The following is a 19,786-nucleotide window of genomic DNA, read 5'->3' on the forward strand; positions in this document are numbered from 1 at the left end:
CGCCTGAGTAAGGGAGTGCGGTCCCTTTTATTACAGACCCGGGAATACTTCCGGATTCAGGGCGATTGCCCAACGGAAGTACTTCCAAGTCACACGGAAGTCCATTATTTGAGTAGGGAGCATGTTTCCCTGGAATGCCCTCTTGCAGCACCCCGTAACCCGAGCAGGGATGCCCTGCCAGACTACATTTCCCAGCATGCCCTGCTGGCTTCCCACTGGGTGGGACTGCTGCCATCTAGCATGCTGAGGGAATAACAGTTCCCTAGCGATCTCTCTGCTTCTGTAGGGGCTGTCTGTCCATTTCTTCCTTCCGGGTCTGCTTCCTTTACTGGTCAGGATGTCCTTCCAGCCCGTGTGGCATCTACAATGTCCTTGTGACTCCCTAGGGATGCTTTGGTGAAACAATGGTGAATGGATAACTCAGCACGGTGCACAGGTAGCCCACACAAAACAAAATCAAAATTACAAACTTATGACTTTTCTTTTTTAATTATTAATCAGTGGTAGACAAATATGACTTTGCATGTCCATCATGTTTATTTTATTGTGCTGTAGATTTCCAAATGCAGTACTTAACCCAAAAAAAAAAAAATCTACAAAGGTTGCTGGTTTTCAGTATAGCTGATTACTGCATGTCAGACTACCAGGATTTTACTTTATACAGGCGAAACAAATGCAAAAAGTGAAATATTATCTACTATATGTTTTTGAGTTGGTCAAACAGTGAGCTGCCTTATTTGTACACTAATAATGCCACTGTACTTAATAAAGGTTGCACCTTCACTGACTATATGCAATCGAGCAAAAGCAAAGCCTACTGCATGAGGTAGTACAGAATGATATTACTATTCTGAAAGTGAGCAGCAGTAAAGCATTCTAGGCTAAAGGAATGTTTCTTTGGCTCAGCTGGTTTATTTCTTATGTTTGTGCTCAGAGGGAGGTCTGGGGAGTGCAAAGTTCTGAAAGCAATCATTATATTAAGATCATTGGAAATAGACTGATAACTAACAGCAGCCAATTTGGATTCAGTTGATCATTTGGCAGAGCATCCCCCCAAACACTCTGCTTATAAGATGAAGCTGGCAAGTTTTCCACTATATATCACAAAATGTTTGCTGACAAATGGGTAAATAGATTAATAAAAGAGAAGAGGTGTCTCGCCATTCAGTACTGTGTAAGGCTTGAACTTATTCAATTTTTGATTTTCATTTAAATTTTTCTGATTTTAAATGCTCAATCTGTACCAATAAACAGACAGGGGACTGGTATTTAAATATATTACAAAATTCTATCTGATAATTTTTTGTTAGCAATTTGGGTGGCACTGCTGTTTTTAGTGAGCTCTGTAATATCACCAACCAACTGCTACTAATTAAAATGTATAGAAACCTGTTTAAAGCTTGTCAATTCTCAAAAAGAATTTGCAAAACCTGCTGTGATTAGTCAGTCCCTTGGGGGGCTCATTGAACACTGCCCTGCAATTGGCTGGACAAGGCAACCGGTTTTAGTGACTCACACTCACATTGTTAAAGTGTCTTCCACCAGCTGTACCCTGGGCCTTGTCTAAATCAAGCTCATTATTTCCTGAACATCAAGCACCTGGAGTCTTGGACACATCAGTCTGTCATTTAGGCCACTAGCAGTGATACAGTGTATATCAGCTTTCAATATTATCTGCTCCAAATATATTCAAGTGCCACAAACACCTTTAGCCCTTGTTAAAAATACACTACATATGTCAACAATTTAACAGTAAAGCTAGGGATATTCCTCTAAAACTGAGGACCAGGAAAGGAAAAAGCTCATCGGTTAGGCTATGAAAAGGCTAACAGTTATCTTAAAGAACCTACAAGAACGGCTTAGAACTGGCTACTGTCTATTAAAATTATTTTGTATATTCTCCACAAGCCAAGACTGTGGGAAGGGTGGTAAGACAGAAACTGTTTCTCACAAAAAAGAATATCAAAGTCTGTGAAAAGTTTGCAAAAAAGTCTCTCAAAACCATGTCAGAAAATAAATGATTCCAATGAACAAAGCAAAACTTTATTGTTCTAACACAGCAACTATTTACTATTGTTTCTATAGCCACAGTGCCACACACAATTGACTTTATAAAACGTGAATATAAGACTGTTACCCAGTAACACACTCTTGGGAAACCTATTATTGACCACTTTTCTAGGTCCAGCTTCAGTTTAGCTCTCCAACCTAAGTGCCCCTTCTAATACATTCAATCACACTAGGTGTTTCACATTTTACTCCCAAAAGAAATGTCTTAGGATCCATCTGTGCCCCCACCCTATAATTAAGGTCCTCTCTTAACATTTCACCATCAACACACATGTAGTTTTCAACACTGATTATGTTAGGGGCCAAAGAGGTGTACATGCTCCCCTATAGTGGTAACATACACTAGACAACTGCATAGGATAGTTATATAACTTTAGACCTACACCAAAAAGCAAATTAGGGAAGCAGAAAATCACTTGTGCAATTGTCCAGTTATTCATTGTGTGTCCTGCCATGATGATGTGCCTTAGGCAATACTATACAGTTATATTACATGTGTTCTGTTTGTTTATTCTTCTGCACTCTTGAAAAGATGACACACCTTATAGCTACAATTTAAATCACCTATACCAGAGTAAACACATGCAATGTACCCCAGACAACCTCATGTATCTCCTAAGACATAAGTGCATTATATACCCCTACAAGAGTGATGTGTGTTATGCAGAGGACTTGTTATTAGTATTGTATATATGGATGATGCCTTTGTCAATTTACAATTGTTTCCATGACATCTTTTGTTACTTTTTAGGGTCATGCAGTGTATAGGTGACTGGTACTGAACTGATGGCCTTTTGGTTTAATTTCTAGTGTCTTAGCCAGGATACCACTGTAAAGTTTAACTTGTCTATGCCATAAACTGACTTTGTGTCAGTAAATACCTGCCAAGATAACTCTTTCTTGGCTACTACAGTTTGAGCATCCCTAATCCCAAAATGCCTGGGACAAGAAGAATTTTGGATTTCAAATATTTTTGGATTTTGGATTATTTACATTTATAAATTTATTTATGTTCCATATACACCTTATATACACATAGCCTGAAGGTAATTTTACTCAATATTGTTAATCATTTTGTGCATGAAACAGTTTGTGCACAGTAGCATCAACTATTAAACAACAGAAACAACAAACAAGGGCAGGCTTTTACAGCAGGCCATGATGCTCCGTTTTAAAAAAGGTTACTGTACACTAAGAATGAGCAAAAAACACAAAGAAATATACGTAGGTCAGGCAGTGATGGTGTTTGATAACAAACCGACTCCAACAGAGCATCAAAGTCTATGTTGGTACACAGCACATTTGAATCATGTCATTCACTCACCCTCCGTTGCAGCAGTTTGGAACAGCCATGCAGCTGTCACCGCTCCTTTCACGCTTTGGTTAATGCACACACAGCTCTTCTGAATGCCCCCCCCCTTGTTGTTTGTGTGTTGATTTACTGCTTAAAATTCAAAGAGGGATTGAAAAAATTAGTCTTAAAACAGTAAGTAAGCTCCACATATGAAAGTGAGGTCAGGTGTGGGGCTTTTCACTTGTGGCATCATGATTATGGAGCATTTTGGTTTTGGAATTTTAGATTTGGGATGCTCAACCTGTATCTGTAGATAGTAAAGGGCTATTTATGTGTTTGCATGCCGTAATCAGCTGCGTTCCTTCACGATTTATATAAAAGATCTATGTTGCAAGTTTGTCCTTTTTCTGTACCTGTCTGTCAAGTTAATCCTGCTATATAAATAATCTCTATAAATCTATCTAATCTACACAAATAATCTATTTAATGGATGAACCTCCACTGTGGCAAAGATCCCCAGGCTTTTGTCTACTGTGCTATAAGCCAACTGTGTAATATTTCAATAGAGTAAACTTCCGCTGTGGAAGATCAGAGTGAAATACTGTTGACCGAGAAATACTTTCTTCAAAGTGTATTGTTTGCTTGAGTACATTTTTTTAAAACCCACAATACTTACAATCGCTTCTAAGGGAATCATTTAACAGCTGGAAGAGTGGAAAGCTGTCCCACGTGTCAGGAGGTTGAACTTCTAAAGCTGCATCCATGTCCACCGCAAACAAAGCCAGGAAGGTCTCAGCATGTTCTACCATCAAGTCCGACCACCAGGCAAATGCCTTGAGAAGTTTACAAACAGAGGAACAAATGTGGGAGACAGTGAAGTAAAAAGTCAAGACATTAGGTGTTAAATGATGAACAGCAGAAAATGTAAGTCAACAGCACAAATGGTAGTCAATCCATGGGAATGATTTATTGTGAAAGGAACAGCGTCATATTATTAGGGTAATGAAACTTTAACAATGTGTTTGATTCTGGACTTGGAATAGGCACACTCACACTCATACACACACAGAATGCAGAATCACAGGCACTGCATTGCTGTTCGGTTTACAACAACTCGCTCAAAGACATGACAATTACCAATCTTCTGTAAAATACAAAAAAATCCTTTGGTTTTTGTCAGGACCAGAAGAGTAACTCCACCCAGTTCTATAAATGCTCATAAAAATATTGCAAGTAATACTCCAGTTGATTAGATCAACATAGAAAAAATAAGATTTACTTTACCTTAATGTTATATAGTTCTCAGTTAAAAAGGATTTTTTCCCTTTCCCAATGAACCACAACACTATGCTCAGCTGGTTAATAACAAAATCAAATATTGTCAGATTAGGATTAGGTGTTAGTAGGAAGGAAAAAAAGTATCTGTGAAAAGCATTCATACAAAAGGCATATTCTTATTTGAAACTTGAATCTATAGAACTAAGTGGAATGACTCTGAATAGGGACCTCTTATTTCATGCAAGTGGACTCCTCCCATGCTATTCAGCTTGTCGTGTCCCTCTACAGGTTGTCTGGTTTTATGCATTCACATCCTAAATATCACAGATGTGAATGTCAGAAGCATGCAGACATTGTTTTTTGTGTATTTTACTTATTGTTGGCTAATTGCATGCAGCATATGTGGAAAAATGAGATCTTATGAGAAATAAGAAACTCTCAGACTGCTGTTTGATAAATACAGGTACGTATATACAGTTTAGACACCCACACACACATACTCACACACAGCAATTAGCCCCACATAATATAAGGATTTCCCAGGAAGTAAAACACTCAAGGGGGACATGTGAGTTTGGCTTGGGAGTGCAGGGCTTTAAGGGTCAGATCTAAACACACATTTAGGTTTGAAACAAAGAGGAGAAGATCTGGTTAGTCTTTTAACAAAACTTCTGCTCATGCAGACACCTTCAAATAACCACCTTAAAATGACTGTCATTGCTTACCTGAATCTACTTACCTGCTTCTCAACATTTACAAATATTTTTGTGTAATAATTCAAGCAGGCTCTAGAAAAAAGAACTACTGCTTGGCAGTTGGACTACAGAGAGACTGCCTTGTGATGTGTGATCTCTATTTCAAAGATGGACCATATTGCCTTTTCCACCCAAACACCCACGGTCAACTAACACATACTTAGGGGGAGATTTGAAAAGGAAAAGGCGATGGGAGGGTAGGGCAGGGAATCAGAGGGGTTGTCACTGGAGTGCTTGGAGATGTCCTCCATTCTTCATGCACTGGTGGTGCTGGTCAGCTAATACTGATCTTATGACCAGCTCTGCAAGCATTTGGTCAACACTGGACCATCAGGTGTCGGAAAACATAACAAAGCAAGGGTGACCCAGGTAAAATTTCTAGTAGGAAAAAAATGATTCTCTGTAGATCATGCACAAAGTATGACGGGAGGTGACTTGTTTCATTCAGCTCAGTCACATACCTCTTTTCCCTGTCAGCGTCATCCAAGATTGAACAAAACAGTAAAGAAACAGGGAGGAAATTTAAATATGCAAATCAGGCATTATTCCGGAACGAGAATGGTCGTTACTGTGAGTCAGAAATGGTGATGAGGCCAGTAACAAATTAAAAAAAAAAACACATAGAAAACACAAAACATTATTTGACAGATGGCACACAAGAGTACAAAAACATTCGCTGGAGAAAGAAACAAAGAAAAAAAGAGTCACGGTGCAATGATATACAAGACAAATGCATTTGCCCCCAGAAACGCTTAAACTCTAATTTTAAGGGCTAGACAGGTAATGATACAGAATTTGTTTGTTTTTTTTTTGTTTTTTTTTAGAATAAACAGGCAGCATTTTTTTTCCAAAAACACAAACTATCTAAATATTAAGGTATCTCTAATAAACAGCAGGGTAGAAGAAACTAATGTGCCACAGCAGTCAGTGGTATGTGTGCCCATTTTTGTGGGGCAAGGTGGGGTTGAGACCAGCAGGCTCCTTTGCTTGCTTTAGTGATCCAAGATGCAGAGCATTACCCACATATCTAATAGCACACAACTGACAGTAAGAAGAAGCTTAAGATGGGCAAGTAGGTGAAACACCTGCATCTCTACCTATTCCTGATTTCATTTCAGCTGGCACTTTGTAGATCATAACCACTTACTGTGAACACCTCTGGGTTGCTTTCATCTGTACAGTTCCTATTAACACCAGTTCTTGACAGTAAGATACAGCACATCAGTTGATTCAGGGGAGGTGAGGCTCTCATTACTGAATTTAATAGCCTGGTGGTTGGTTAAAATTCATAATGAGAGGGGAAGTTCTGACATGGTGTCTAGTGGCACACAAAGAGACAATGAACAGGTTCTGTACAGATTGTTCACTTATGTACAACTAATTTGTTTGGATTTAATTACACTCTATGCTCTTTATATGTAAATTTCTGAATTAATTTTATACAGCTAAATGTTATGTACTTCCTAGGCAATTATTTTATCTATACAGTTTTAGATTTTTTAAGATTTAACCAGTAAAATGAGTGCCACATTGATGCATTCAAGGGCTAGGATGAGCCCTTATGAGTTTTTATGGCAACAGTAACATAGTGGTACATGTAACCCTGATACACAAAGAAAACAAAAATAAGTGAGTTGAACTGGTATGCTACAGATTCATCAAATACACAAGTTTGTTTGTGGCCGTTTTGAAGTCAACCTGTACTCCACATATTACAAACATTGATCCATCTCAGTTCTTAAACCACATTGTTTATCTCTAATATTTCTGTTAACAGCAGAACATGTTACCAAACAACTAAAGCGTGTTGGGTTATCCTCCCACAATCTAAAGATATTTGTGTGTTAGGTTGACTGTGGACTCAGTTGGCTCAGTATAAGTAAGTCAGTGTGGTATGTTGCAGACCAGAACATTGTCCAAGGTTGGTTCCTTCTTTACACCTGAAGTTACTAAGATAAACCTCAGTTAAGTAGATTCAATAAATGGATGGACAGAATTATGTTACCACCAATTCTAACTCTAGGGCAGTGGAGATCCTGGAGGGCTGCTGCATTTTGTTCCAGATACTTTTTAAATGAATAGAAAATGATTTCTGCTACATAAAATATATTTATTTTGCTTTGATTTTAATTGACTTCCTTTTTAAGATTTGGAATACTTCACTGTTTTGTATTTCCTTAATGAGTAACCAAATAATAAGATGCAAAGTGAACCAAGAGTTAGCCATCTAACTCATGGGGTGTGAAACTCTGTTCCGGGAAGGCCAACTGAAACTTTAACTTCAGGGCTTATTATTACTATAATTTAGCCACACCAGACATTTCCAAAAGTGTTGATTTTCTTTTTTCACAGGGCACCATCCAAATATGTTGTGGACCTGAGCCTTCAGTACTCAGACCTTCACCTTTTTCTTTGTAAATATTTTATTGAAACAGACATCAAATGAAAGATACAGGAGTGGAAATGGGAAGGTTAGCTAGCTTTACATCTCATTATTGTTTGCCTACTCTTATGGGAGAAAAAATGAATGAATCTGAATCTAAAAAATCAGGAGTGGTCTCCCCTAGACTTTCTGCATGAATAAAAGGTAAACTACCACTTCTGGTTAATGGAAATAGCCCGAAAATTGATAGAAAGCATGTATATATGTAACACTTGTATGCAAAATTTAGATGACCTAAGTGAACGCGTACTCAAGTTATTGTGTTTACATACACACACACACACACACACACACACACACACACACACAAAATTCCAAAAATGGTATTTTTGGACCCAGGGAGGTCTAAAAAGTTGAGAGTCATCAAAATCTCAAAAAGGAATTTTTGAAAGATTATAATACTTTCCCTATACAAGAAAGTCAAGGAGGTCTGAAATGTTGAGATTAATCCAGATTTCATTCCAGCCTTCAAGGTGTACTGACTGAATTGTTTGGCTCAAGTACATTTTTGCACTTCCTTGGCTAGGAGTTTTTGTGTAGCTTCTTTAACAAGGAAAAGTAAATTGATGTTACCTAGGTCTGATCAAATTACAGTATTTTTTTTCTCTTAGGAAATGGCCAGAATAACTAATTCAAGAAGTTACAATATCTGTGTGGGTTTATGGACATATTCAGCAGAGACTACACCATTTAATTTCAACAACCATTCTAATTATATTTTGAAGTTTTGAGTTTCTGATTTTTTTTGGCTCATTTAAATTTCTGCAGCTGTTTGACTTTCAATTGGCACTATTTTTTGAAGGAATTAAATAGTACACTCAGCAGTTGTGCTGGGAGGTTGAGCTTCCATTATACAATTGTGTGTTTTGGGTGTAATTCTTCATAAAATATAACATGCTGTTGCAGTGTACTAATCCCTGAAAGTGGAACCATAAACTGGTTAAGTACAAAATATACAACTCTGCTCTTTCATTCCAACCTAAGCCCTCTGTATCCTAATTGTTCTAATCAGCAGATGGACTTATTGGTTCAATCATAGGATGTGCTCTGACTAATCAACTGCTTTCTCACAATCCTTTCTGAGGAAGAGTGTCAGTTTGCAAATGGCAGGCAATAAAGATGGTCCATATAGACTACACAACTGCTGATTTTGGTTTCCTTTCCAATTTGAGCTGCTGTTTTAGTTACTTAATAACATCAATGTAAAACTTCAAAAGTTTTCTACTCCAAATGCTTGCTATCATTAATTTTTGCCAGGAAAAGGTGAAAAACAAACATTTAGCAGCATGCAGAGCTCTCATGATGTGTTTTGTTTTTAGTAGTATTGTTATGTGTACAAAGTATGAGCAATACCTCAATGTCTGATGACACACTAAAGAGCTGATGAACACACGCAGTATAGACGGCTCAGATGAGCACTAGTGCATCCTCTGAAAGCACACTGAAATTTACTTAAAGAGCATAGTGATTAACTAATTTTTAAATAACTAGTCCTTTACAGGACTCTGTACTTCTTTGGTAAGCTATCTGGTCAGTTTTTATTATCTATTTTTCTACAATATTGGAGTGTCATGTAGTTCATTTTGGTAAAGACTTCTTCACATCATAATTATTTTATTTTATTAACTGAAGTATCACATACTCCCTGTTTATCATTACTTAAGCACTGCTAAGCATCTCATTATTTGGGCTGTACAGCAGATGATTACATCCTTATCTTGTCTAACCATTCATATATCTGTTTTCTAAACATTGAACATTCTTAGTGACTATGATGCCAGTGAAAGGCGCAGCCTATTCCACTAGCTTATAGTACAAAACAGAAAGCCACCATAGATGGGTCAATCTATCAGAGAGAACAGCCACACACTCATTCAAACCAAACCTAGCTACATTGTTCTTTTTATTTGGTTGATGCCTTCATCCAAAACCATTCACACGTTCATATTCTGTTTTTTAACAATTGGAATACAGATAAGTTAAATGATTTGCTCACAGTGAAAGAGTCAGCCACAAGGGAGAACTGGGCCACAAACACTGGGGTTTAAAGCTCAATGCCTCAGCCACTACAACACAGTGTATGCCTAACACACTTGTCTTTAGAATGGGAGAGGAAACTGGGGTGCCTGGAGACAACACCACTGGACAAATTCCACAGAGAGTGACCCAGCTGAGAATGAAACCCAGGTCCCTAGAGCCATGAAGCAATAGAGCTAACCAATGCACAAAAACACCTCTGTTGTTATATACCTGCAGTGAAAACTCTTAACTGTTGCTTAGTTAAATGTACTGATAGACGACAGGCAGTGTCTACCATAATGTGAAATGGAACACCGTTGTTCCATCAACCTCCATTACTGATTCACCATGCGACCATGGGCGAACCCCTAAAGCATCCCATCATTCATTACATTGTATATAAAGTATTTTAGGATATTGTCCTCCTCTTTATTAATGACAGCATAATAAGTTGATCTGTTTAGGATATGGGATATCTGTGATTAACCCAGATATTCTAGAGAAAATAAGCATTGCCAATCTGATGAAAGGAATATCTAGTACTTTCTTTTGCTCTGTTTCACCATTGGATTACACACACTGATACTAAACAAACATATCACTCTAAGACTCAAAACCACTTAGATTCAGTATTATATATTTTTTTTCCACCCATAAACGAGTGGCAAACCTCAGAACTCACCTCTGCATGGTGCTCTTCATTTTGCTGCAAGACTTCTATGACCAGCTCAGCAAGTCGAATGGTATCTTCTAATTTTTTGGCAGGCGTGACTAAGCGGCCTACATTTTCTGCAGTAGAAGGAGCATTGTTACTATGGCAGACAAGGGTTCAAGTGACCATGAGTTAAATATAATAACCAAAAGGGTCATCATTATTAAATGACTAAACAAACAAACAGAACGCCTATTGGACTCAGTCGTGCAGGAAGTAAAAACAAAAATAATACAATGGAGTGCTCCAGCTACATTTTCAATTTATGATCCTGTTAAATTAAGTCCATGGTGGTTAAGCAGAAGTTTAGGGGAAGGAGTCCATGGTCATTTATTTTCTAGATTTTGATCCTCTGGTTCTTCCATGCTCATTAAAAATAATGTAAATGTGGTGTCTACAGTTTAGTAATTACTTTGGCCTTTGTTCTCACAGTGTGAGAATTCTTTCAAATCAGTGGTCTTATATTAAAAGGTACAGGCAACATTAAAGGTATTAAAGGCCACCTTGTGAGCAGTGAACCAGTCCCAGCAACCTTAGGAAGCCCATCAATTTTAATCTTTAGTAATGCTTTATAAACAAAAAAGAGCATTTTGAAATTGTGAGAAGAAAGTAAAAGCTGGAGCACTGCTGAATACTGGATTGGGGAAGGGGTCATTACTTACAAAACAATTCAAAGTTTGTCACTTACTAAAATAAATTAATAAAATTAGCATACAGTAAGTTTTGGTAAAAACAAAATACAGTTATCATGCAGAATGTTATGCCATAACAATGTTATTTTGTGCTGACATTACTGCTTTGAAATGTTGCGTATGACAGACATTGCTCAACATGAAATATGTAAAACATTTTATTCCATTGGGTTTTCTTGACCTACCCCTGTGTCACTAACACGCTAGGGTACAAGGATCAAATAACAATAATTAGTTTCTGGGTAGTAAATGAAAAATCAACAAATAAAAATGTAACTATTAAATAAAATAAACTTTATATGAAAGAATTAAAAAAGGATAAAAAGAAGGAAAAATTAAAACATTACAGTACTTGGTATTTGCCTAGGAATGCCTTTGAGTCTCTGATTTATCGTGTCTATCTGCGACTTAGAGGATACAGGTGCTGGTGGCGGTTTAGGTCTAGACCGTGGAGCTGCCATGCATGAGTGAAAAAGACAGCAAAAGGAAACAGGGGTTGTGATTCCATGAGCAATGAGATGATAAGTTTAGACCAAAAGTAAGCAAACTCTACAGTTGTTAAAGCATTTAGAGCATTGACTGAGAAGTAATGGCCAAACATTATATACTGGCCCATATAGTTTAGCTCTACCTGTGCTTTAGAGGGCTACAAAGTTCTGGGGCATTGCTTCTATTTACCACCCCAGGCACTATGCCCATACATGTCATCAGCATTTGTGGGTATTAAGCAAGCTCTAATCTAGCATTATGGAATCTTTTCCAACAAGTTCATAGATTCTGGTATATAGAAATTTAATCGAATCACATCAAAATACAGTCTGGCCAAGCTAAGCAGAATCTTAACATTTACTTGAATCAGGAACACATTTGATTTAGAAAGAATTTTGCATTCTGAAAATCAGTTGTTCATGGAGCTGACATATGCACTCTAGCAAAACTAGACAGAAAATGGAGATGCTGGAGACAACTTCCTATTAATATAAGGAAAGTGTACAATGCTTACTTTTGTAACAAATGCAAAGCAAGAACCATCCTTGAGTGGAACTCCAATATCCCTCACAAACCCACACTTGGAGATATTTAATTTAGAGTCTCTAATCAGCCTACCCTGCAAGTCTTTAAGATATTGAAAAAAATAAGAATCCTTAGTTTAGACAGTGAAATAGTCGAGACTTTGAAACCAAGAATCTAAAGTTGTGAGGCAGCAGCACCAGCTACTGCATATAATGCAAACTAACTTTAAATTTGCCATTTTAAACATTCAGTAGATATATATATGGGGCGCTTAGATGTGTTGGACCTGATCCATATATGGAAATAACAGTGAAAGCAAAACAAGTTTCATTTTTCAACATAACATACATTTCTGCCTTTTTATTTATTTGCTAAAATATAGGCACTTTAAATAAATACGTCTGTTGTCATATTGCTATTGGAATATTGGATTGGATATTTTAATTTTAGCACTCTGTTTTTTGGTGCTGTATTTTATTTTAACCATAAAATACTCGTAAATGTGCACAGCACTCTGGTCTTGTCAATGGAAGTCCATCCATCCATTTTCCAACCCGCTGAATCCGAACACAGGGTCACGGGGGTCATGCTGGAGCCAATCCCGGCCAACACAGGGCGCAAGGCAGGAAACCAACCCCAGGCAGGGCGCCAACCCTCCACAGGACACACACACCCACACACCAAGGCCAATTTAGAATCGCCAATCCACCTAACCGGCATGTCTTTGGACTGTGGGAGGAAACCCATGCAGACACGGGGGAGAACATGCAAACTCCACGCAGGGAGGACCCGAGAAGCGAACCCAGGTCTCCTAACTGCGAGGCAGCAGCGCTACCACTGTGCCACCCTCAATGTTATATATAGTAAAATTGACTGAATTCACTTTGTCCACTATGCAAAAATACACTAAAACTGAACTGAATAAGACACTATTAAAACAGGTTACACCTGCTAGCACATATTTTCAATATACTTGGGCCTCCACAACCATATGAATTAATAATGGCATTATCAGTGTTATCCAGTTGGCTATAAATGTCAGCTTCACTGGCTCAGACATAAAAGCAACATCGGAGTTTACATGGATAAGTAGGTATAGGCTGAGGGGAGACAAACCACCAAGCATTCTAGGAATACTTTTCTAATCAGCAAGATCATGCAAGGAGTGTGTTTAAAACTGATTAATGGATGGACTGGATATGTCAGATTCAGAGAGGGGTTAGACAGGAAAAGGACAACCATACAAATGAAAACCTATACTTGAGTTCTTATCATATTTAGCAAATATTCACATTTATAACAAAGAAAATACACATAGATCAGTTTTACAACTAGTTTTGCAATTACAGTATTTACCCATTCATTCATTTTCTGAACCTATTTATTCTAATTCCAGATCCCAGTTTGTCACTGGCAGAGCTAGTAGCACCAAGAAATAAACAATATGGGAAACTGGAGTACTTGGAGGAAACCTACATACTATATAGTAGGTTGGGTAAGACAGTGACATGGCCAGAACTAACTAGAGCATAACTGTGCTGTTCATTTACCACACAAGAGCAAATAATTTCTTCAGTTATATGTGTTAACACTGCATAGTCAAATAATTGGAGTGACAAATTCTAAAGATGAACATCACAACAGCATGTTTATCACTCTGCTGCATTCAAGTAGGATTAGGTGGATCAGCATTGTCTGATGTGTATTTTTGATTTTGTTATCATATGCTTGGGAGGAGTAACTCAATATTGTTATTAGCACTTTCTAGGTTACATTTTTGAGTCTGCTTAGCTAAGGCCAAAACCACTTTACATACACTTCATTTTAGAGCGAGTACTGCTGGATTGTAAGAACAGCAGCTAACAAAGAAGCCCCTTAACTTCTCAGCCAACAGCATTTATAACACACATACACAAGCTGCACCCCCCATTTTCCGGTAGGATGCCACTCTTCTCTTTAACCCTGTCCCTCTCTTCAGGTGATTGATGGTCTTTATAATACCACCCAAGCAGTATAATCCTAAATGCAGTTCTTATGGTACTGACTGGGAAAAAATGCTGTTTTTAAAAGAGGGAAAGCGTTAATCATGCAGAAGAGTACAACAGTATGTAAATTCTAACACTAGTTGCACTATTAACATGTTTTACACAAGGCCATGCAACTTTTCCATCAAAAGGGTTTAGTAAATTTGATGTCAATAACTACATTGATTCCAAGCATTACCTCAGAATGAAAAACAAATATAAATGAAACATACAGCATACTCATTCATTGTGCTAAATCAGGCATTTTATGAATAATAAAGTAACTTCTGAAAAAATGAGTGCATTCCTTAGACATTTTCCAAGATGAAAAAATAAAAATTAACACTTTTGCTTAAAAGCCACTGGATGTTAAATATGGAAAACTGTACAAAATAAAAAATAGCTCCAAGAAAATAGGGCTTGCATTTTTGTCAATTAAAAGACAGATTTTCAAAACAACATAAAAGCACACTGATATTAGTGTGAATGGGCGATGGGCTACTATCTGGGAATCTATTAGGCATGAAGCCCTGTGAACACAAAAGCTCAAGGCTCTTTAAATCCTTTCAAGCCAACTTAGTCCATAGGCACCCCAACAACAGCTTCACACAAGATCGATCCATCCAACTGAACTGGAAGCTGATTTGTGGAAATGCTGTCTTTAAAGGCTTGGACATGTTTCGTGGATGCAGAACAGGCAAATCCCAACAGTCATCCTTTATGGAAAACTTGTTACTGGGAAGTGACCAGTACGACACAACTACTCTTTAAAGATGTTATAAAACATGACATGAAGGTGATTTTTACAAACATGCAGTACTGGGAGGAATTTGCCAAGAATCAGACATGGTGGAATTATGATCTGAACTGAAACTGGTAAAGTAGAAGGGGTACATTTGGTGATACACTGGACGCCATGTTATTTAAGAGCAAACAGCCACATTACCTTCTTGTCAGAAATGTACCTTAAAACAGAGGAACGGACTGTTATGAAAAGAATTTAAGGTTTTCTTTGATAAGCTGCTGGGGCAGTTTCTGAACCCAGCAAACCTAACATGCATGAAGTAGGTGCTTATGTTATGTTAGAATTTCTGGATCCCAATTAAAACACTCTCTTCATTACGATTTTTGTTTTGCCCCATTGGGAAAGTTTTCCTCAACTGACCATGGACAGGGTACCGGTCCATCTCAAGGCACACATGTACCCACGCTCAAACTCATTCTTCCTAGCCTAAATTAAGTGTAAATAATCAGCATAACCTACATGCCTTTGGGACATGGGATAATACTGTATATTTATTCTGTGGCCTTGCGATATGTTTTGGAGTTACCATTTGTAATATTGTTCTTCTCATGCATAGTTTTGAAGGGAAAAAAAACCCACAAGATTGCTATTAATTTGCTTCAAGATGTGCACAAAACACAATTTAAGATTATGTCTGTTTTATTTTTGTGAAAATAAAAATCATAGCGTGTTATGTGGGTACTAAATTGCTGCAAACAGAATGCCTAGTTGATTTTTTTTTATCATGAGGAAAATTATACTTAACATCCCTGTTAAAAGTCATGGTACTAACAGACTAAGCTGATCAGAACAAACTTTTCTACTCCTAGTAACAGTCTATAGCTGCTTCTTTGAAAATCCCAAACAAAGTCAAAAATATAATCTCTTTATTATGCCCTAGCTCTGCTCCTGTTTCCATTGGGTGGTGTCTGGTATGCCTCCTTAGTTTCTGTCCAAACCACCACAACACACTTCTGTGGTCTTAAATTATGAAATCAACATCTGTGGATTCGAGACATAGCAGTAATAATAATAATAATACACTGTATTTATATAGCACATTTCCCATGCTGGCAAATTTTGACCCTCTGTATAACAGACGTTGATCCTAGGTGTAACCCCAGCAGGAGATTTAAATGATCATTCTCAACTGAATAACAGAAATGAAGAGCAACAGATAGTGGCAATCATTCTAAGGTTGCTCTGTCTTAAAGATAATGGACTTTCCTTTTCAGAATGGAAATAACTTTCAATCTTTTTCTTTTTCTGATTAAACAAATCTACTTATCACAGATTAGTTTCTTTTGTTTTTGTGTGTTTTTACATACTTCTAATTTTTTATGGTGAGGATTCAGCAATTTGTCTAATAGAATAAAGGGGTCACACCTTCATGACACATTTTGCTCAAGATGGCTAAATCACAACTTGAACTATCCATCCATCCATTATCCAACCCACTATATCCTAACACAGGGTCATGAGGGTCTGCTGGAGCCAATCCCAGCCAACACAGGGTGCAAGGCAGGAACAAGCCCACTGCAGGGCGCACACACACACCCACACACCAAGCACAATTTAGGATCGCCAATGCACCTCACCTTCATGTCTTTGGACTGTGGGAGGAAACCGGAGCACCCGGAGGAAACACACGCAGACATGGGGGAGAACATACAAACTCCATGCAGGGAGGACCGTGGAAGCGAACCCAGGTCTCCTTACTGCAAGGCAGCAGCTCTACCACTGTGCCACATTGCCGCCCCACAACTTAAACTAAAAGTTCAATAACTAAAATACACAGTTGTATATCGAAAACAGCAGGTGTAATTTTTTCATCTTCCTCTCTGGAATACTATCTTACATTTCTAAGGTGACAGTAACAGGCAATATGATATTATTACGCAATGTGATATTATAATGATTAATTAGGTAATATCATATTATAGATATACTTATTTTATCATTTTGAGTTTTGCAAAAAGTTCTGAATATTTGGTTCAACTAATTTCACATTTAATTATGCATAGTAACATAGTAAGACACAAAATTAAAAACAAAAATTTTTGGTTAAGATGCATTTCAAATCAACAAGGATGAATAGTCGCAGTGTTTATTCACCTGAATGCCTGATTTGGAGCACAATTACCACAGATATTTAGTATTGGATGTACAGCTTACAAAACCAGTAAGGTATGCCTTCTACAATTGTGTTCAAAACCAAATATCTGAGCCTTGATGGAAATACATAAAAGCAGTTTTCACAAAGATTCAAACCAGCTATCTGTTGAATTTCTTTTAACTAAAGAAAAATTAAGTATGGTAATTTATGTGAATTTCACATTTTTTAATTCGGTACTTTATCAAAACATCTTAAAAACATTTGTACATCAAGATGATTCCTTTCATATCTCTGCAATAAATGACAGTCTAAGTGCTTTTAAAATGTTTTCCTTGACTATTTTCAATGATTTCCCTTTTTCTTCGTCAAAACATTTTGAGATTTCTCTTTAATTCAATTTGACAAAAATGAACACTTAACTAGACAGTGATTTGTATCATTCTACAAAAATTTAATTTTATAAATGATAAAATATTGTCTGTTAATGTTTCCTGTAATTATAAGTGAAACACTAACTCAAACTGACTCACTTGTTCTCTTTCATGCCTATAAATTGGGCCCTACCTGCAAACAATTTTAGCGGTCTTATTCCAGAATCCAATATTAGCACTGTGTCATGTAAGCCATCACAGTGATTGAACTATTTACAATACACTGAAGACAGCGTAGCTGCCACAACTATCACAGCCATAAATACATGCCATATATGAAAAAGAACTTTAAAGTATTCAACTATGGAAATTTGACACCCGATTCCTCAGCTGCAACAGTATACAGTAACTTTAATTAGGTATACTTTGCCAAAGACTGGACAGTCTTCCTCATTTATGTCAGTATATGGACAAAAATTCATTAAGAGGAATCAAAGGCATCTACTCTACCTTGTGCTGTTCAATAACTGCTGTCCAGAATGTAGTCACCACCCTGTTTATGTATCTGTGACAAAAATGTTTTGTTTAAATTATGAATGTATATATTTTTATATTACTTAGTTTAAATATTCAGTTCATTCATTCATTTTCTGGACCCTCTTATTCTAATATGGGGTGTTGAAAAAGCATATCTCAGGAGCAGTCAACAATAGATTGAATATATCAGTCCATTACAGTGTACAGTTATGCTCGCATACCTACATTCACTGACACGGCAAATTTGTAGCTGCCTGTCTACCTACTGTAACATTAGTCTTTGGGATTTAGAAGAATACCCTAGTAGACAGAATAAATCAAAATGATGACAGAGAGAATGTGCTATCTTCATACAGAGAATCACTTGCTAGAGCATTAGGTTTATGTTCTAGGAGCTGTGCGGTAGTAGTCCTTGCACCTCACAATACTTTTGAAACATCAACTGCTATGTACTTGCATCATTTTAACTCGGATATACTACAGCGCATTACTCATCTAAAATTAGAAAATGCACAGAATACACTGGATTATTCCCCACAGTGCTTTGTAATAGTGTAGATTTAGCATAGCTTGCTGTTTTTCTCTTAAAATATTTCAGTGGATCTCTTTGTAAATTAACTGCAAACCAATGTATTCAGTACAACAGATAATCCCATAAGGCTGGTTCAAGATGCAATGTAAATCCAAAGACAACCACTGAAAGGCAAACATCAGCTTTCTTAAATGAATGCTAAACTTAAAAAACAGAAAACAAAGCATAAGAAAAATAATGGAAAAAAAAAAAACAGTAATGAAACTTTAATGAACTGAATGAAACACATCTTTCAGGACATTTGCTTGAAATTGCTTACTGTTGAAAAATGGTTCAAGTAATATAACAGAAAATGTGTAACTCTCTTCAAAGCTATAAATAGGCTAATATTTTAAATTATATCATTATATTTTGACATCAAAATTATTAAAGTTAGAACAAATTCATAAATCCCTGTTGCTTAAGTGTCGGAAAATAAGGGATTACCAGTAGTTGTACAAAGAAAATGCTATGGTTAAAAGAAATCAGATTATTTTAATGCTCAAAGGAGACATAAGTAGTTTAAAGATATATTGACATGTGAGCATGACTCACTTAAAAGCTGTATTTTCTTTCCATTTTATGTTTGATTCTCTATTGTGCTATTTCTATACTGTAAAACACAGTGGCATTCGTATAAAATTAAACTATCCCAATCTTTGAAAAACGTGCATGTCATGCTTTGAGTCAATTTTCCCTAACGGATCTTGAAATTAAAAAGATAAATATATAAACACAAATTTTTAAAAGTAAGGTATATTGCTAAAGTAAACCCGTTTGCATTCATATCACCATTGGAATTTGATATATTACATTTTTTGCCCAAGAACTGCCAAAATGTTTGGACAGACAGCACAAACTAACTCTTTAAGTTAATCTGCAACTCCAAAGACAAGTGGAGAGCAATACTTAAGGAGCTTAAAAAAACTAGAGGGAAATAAATAAAACAACATAATAGACTTTCATGTAACTAGGTTACAATAACATGTCACATAATGGTTCACCTGGATCCTTTTGATTTTCTATAGCAAAGAAAAGAAGGAGAAAGAAAGAAAAAGAGAGCGAGAGAGAAGAGAAACAAGAACAGATTGGCAGGATTAATGAGA

The 19,786-nt window shown here is 36.8% G+C and overlaps 1 protein-coding gene across 9 annotated transcripts in view; it reads right to left on the reverse strand.

Annotated features, from left to right (window-relative positions):
* The window catches only part of cadpsa (Ca2+-dependent activator protein for secretion a), a 366,374-nt gene that overhangs the window by 74,500 nt on the left and 272,088 nt on the right, over positions 1-19,786 (reverse strand). For 5 of the 9 annotated variants that reach the window (XM_051921196.1, XM_051921193.1, XM_051921195.1 and 2 more), the window contains 2 exons: positions 10,542-10,648; positions 4,041-4,197 (listed from right to left, as the gene is read on the reverse strand). In XM_051921196.1, coding sequence (XP_051777156.1) covers positions 4,041-4,197; positions 10,542-10,648 — 264 coding nt within the window. Of the gene's footprint in view, positions 1-4,040; positions 4,198-10,541; positions 10,649-11,615; positions 11,718-19,684; positions 19,703-19,786 lie in introns of all 9 variants that reach the window. The other 4 variants (XM_051921189.1, XM_051921197.1, XM_051921192.1 and 1 more) reach the window with 2 other exon arrangements.

This window comes from Erpetoichthys calabaricus, chromosome 18 (genome assembly GCF_900747795.2).
Source record: "Erpetoichthys calabaricus chromosome 18, fErpCal1.3, whole genome shotgun sequence".
NCBI lineage: Eukaryota > Metazoa > Chordata > Cladistia > Polypteriformes > Polypteridae > Erpetoichthys > Erpetoichthys calabaricus.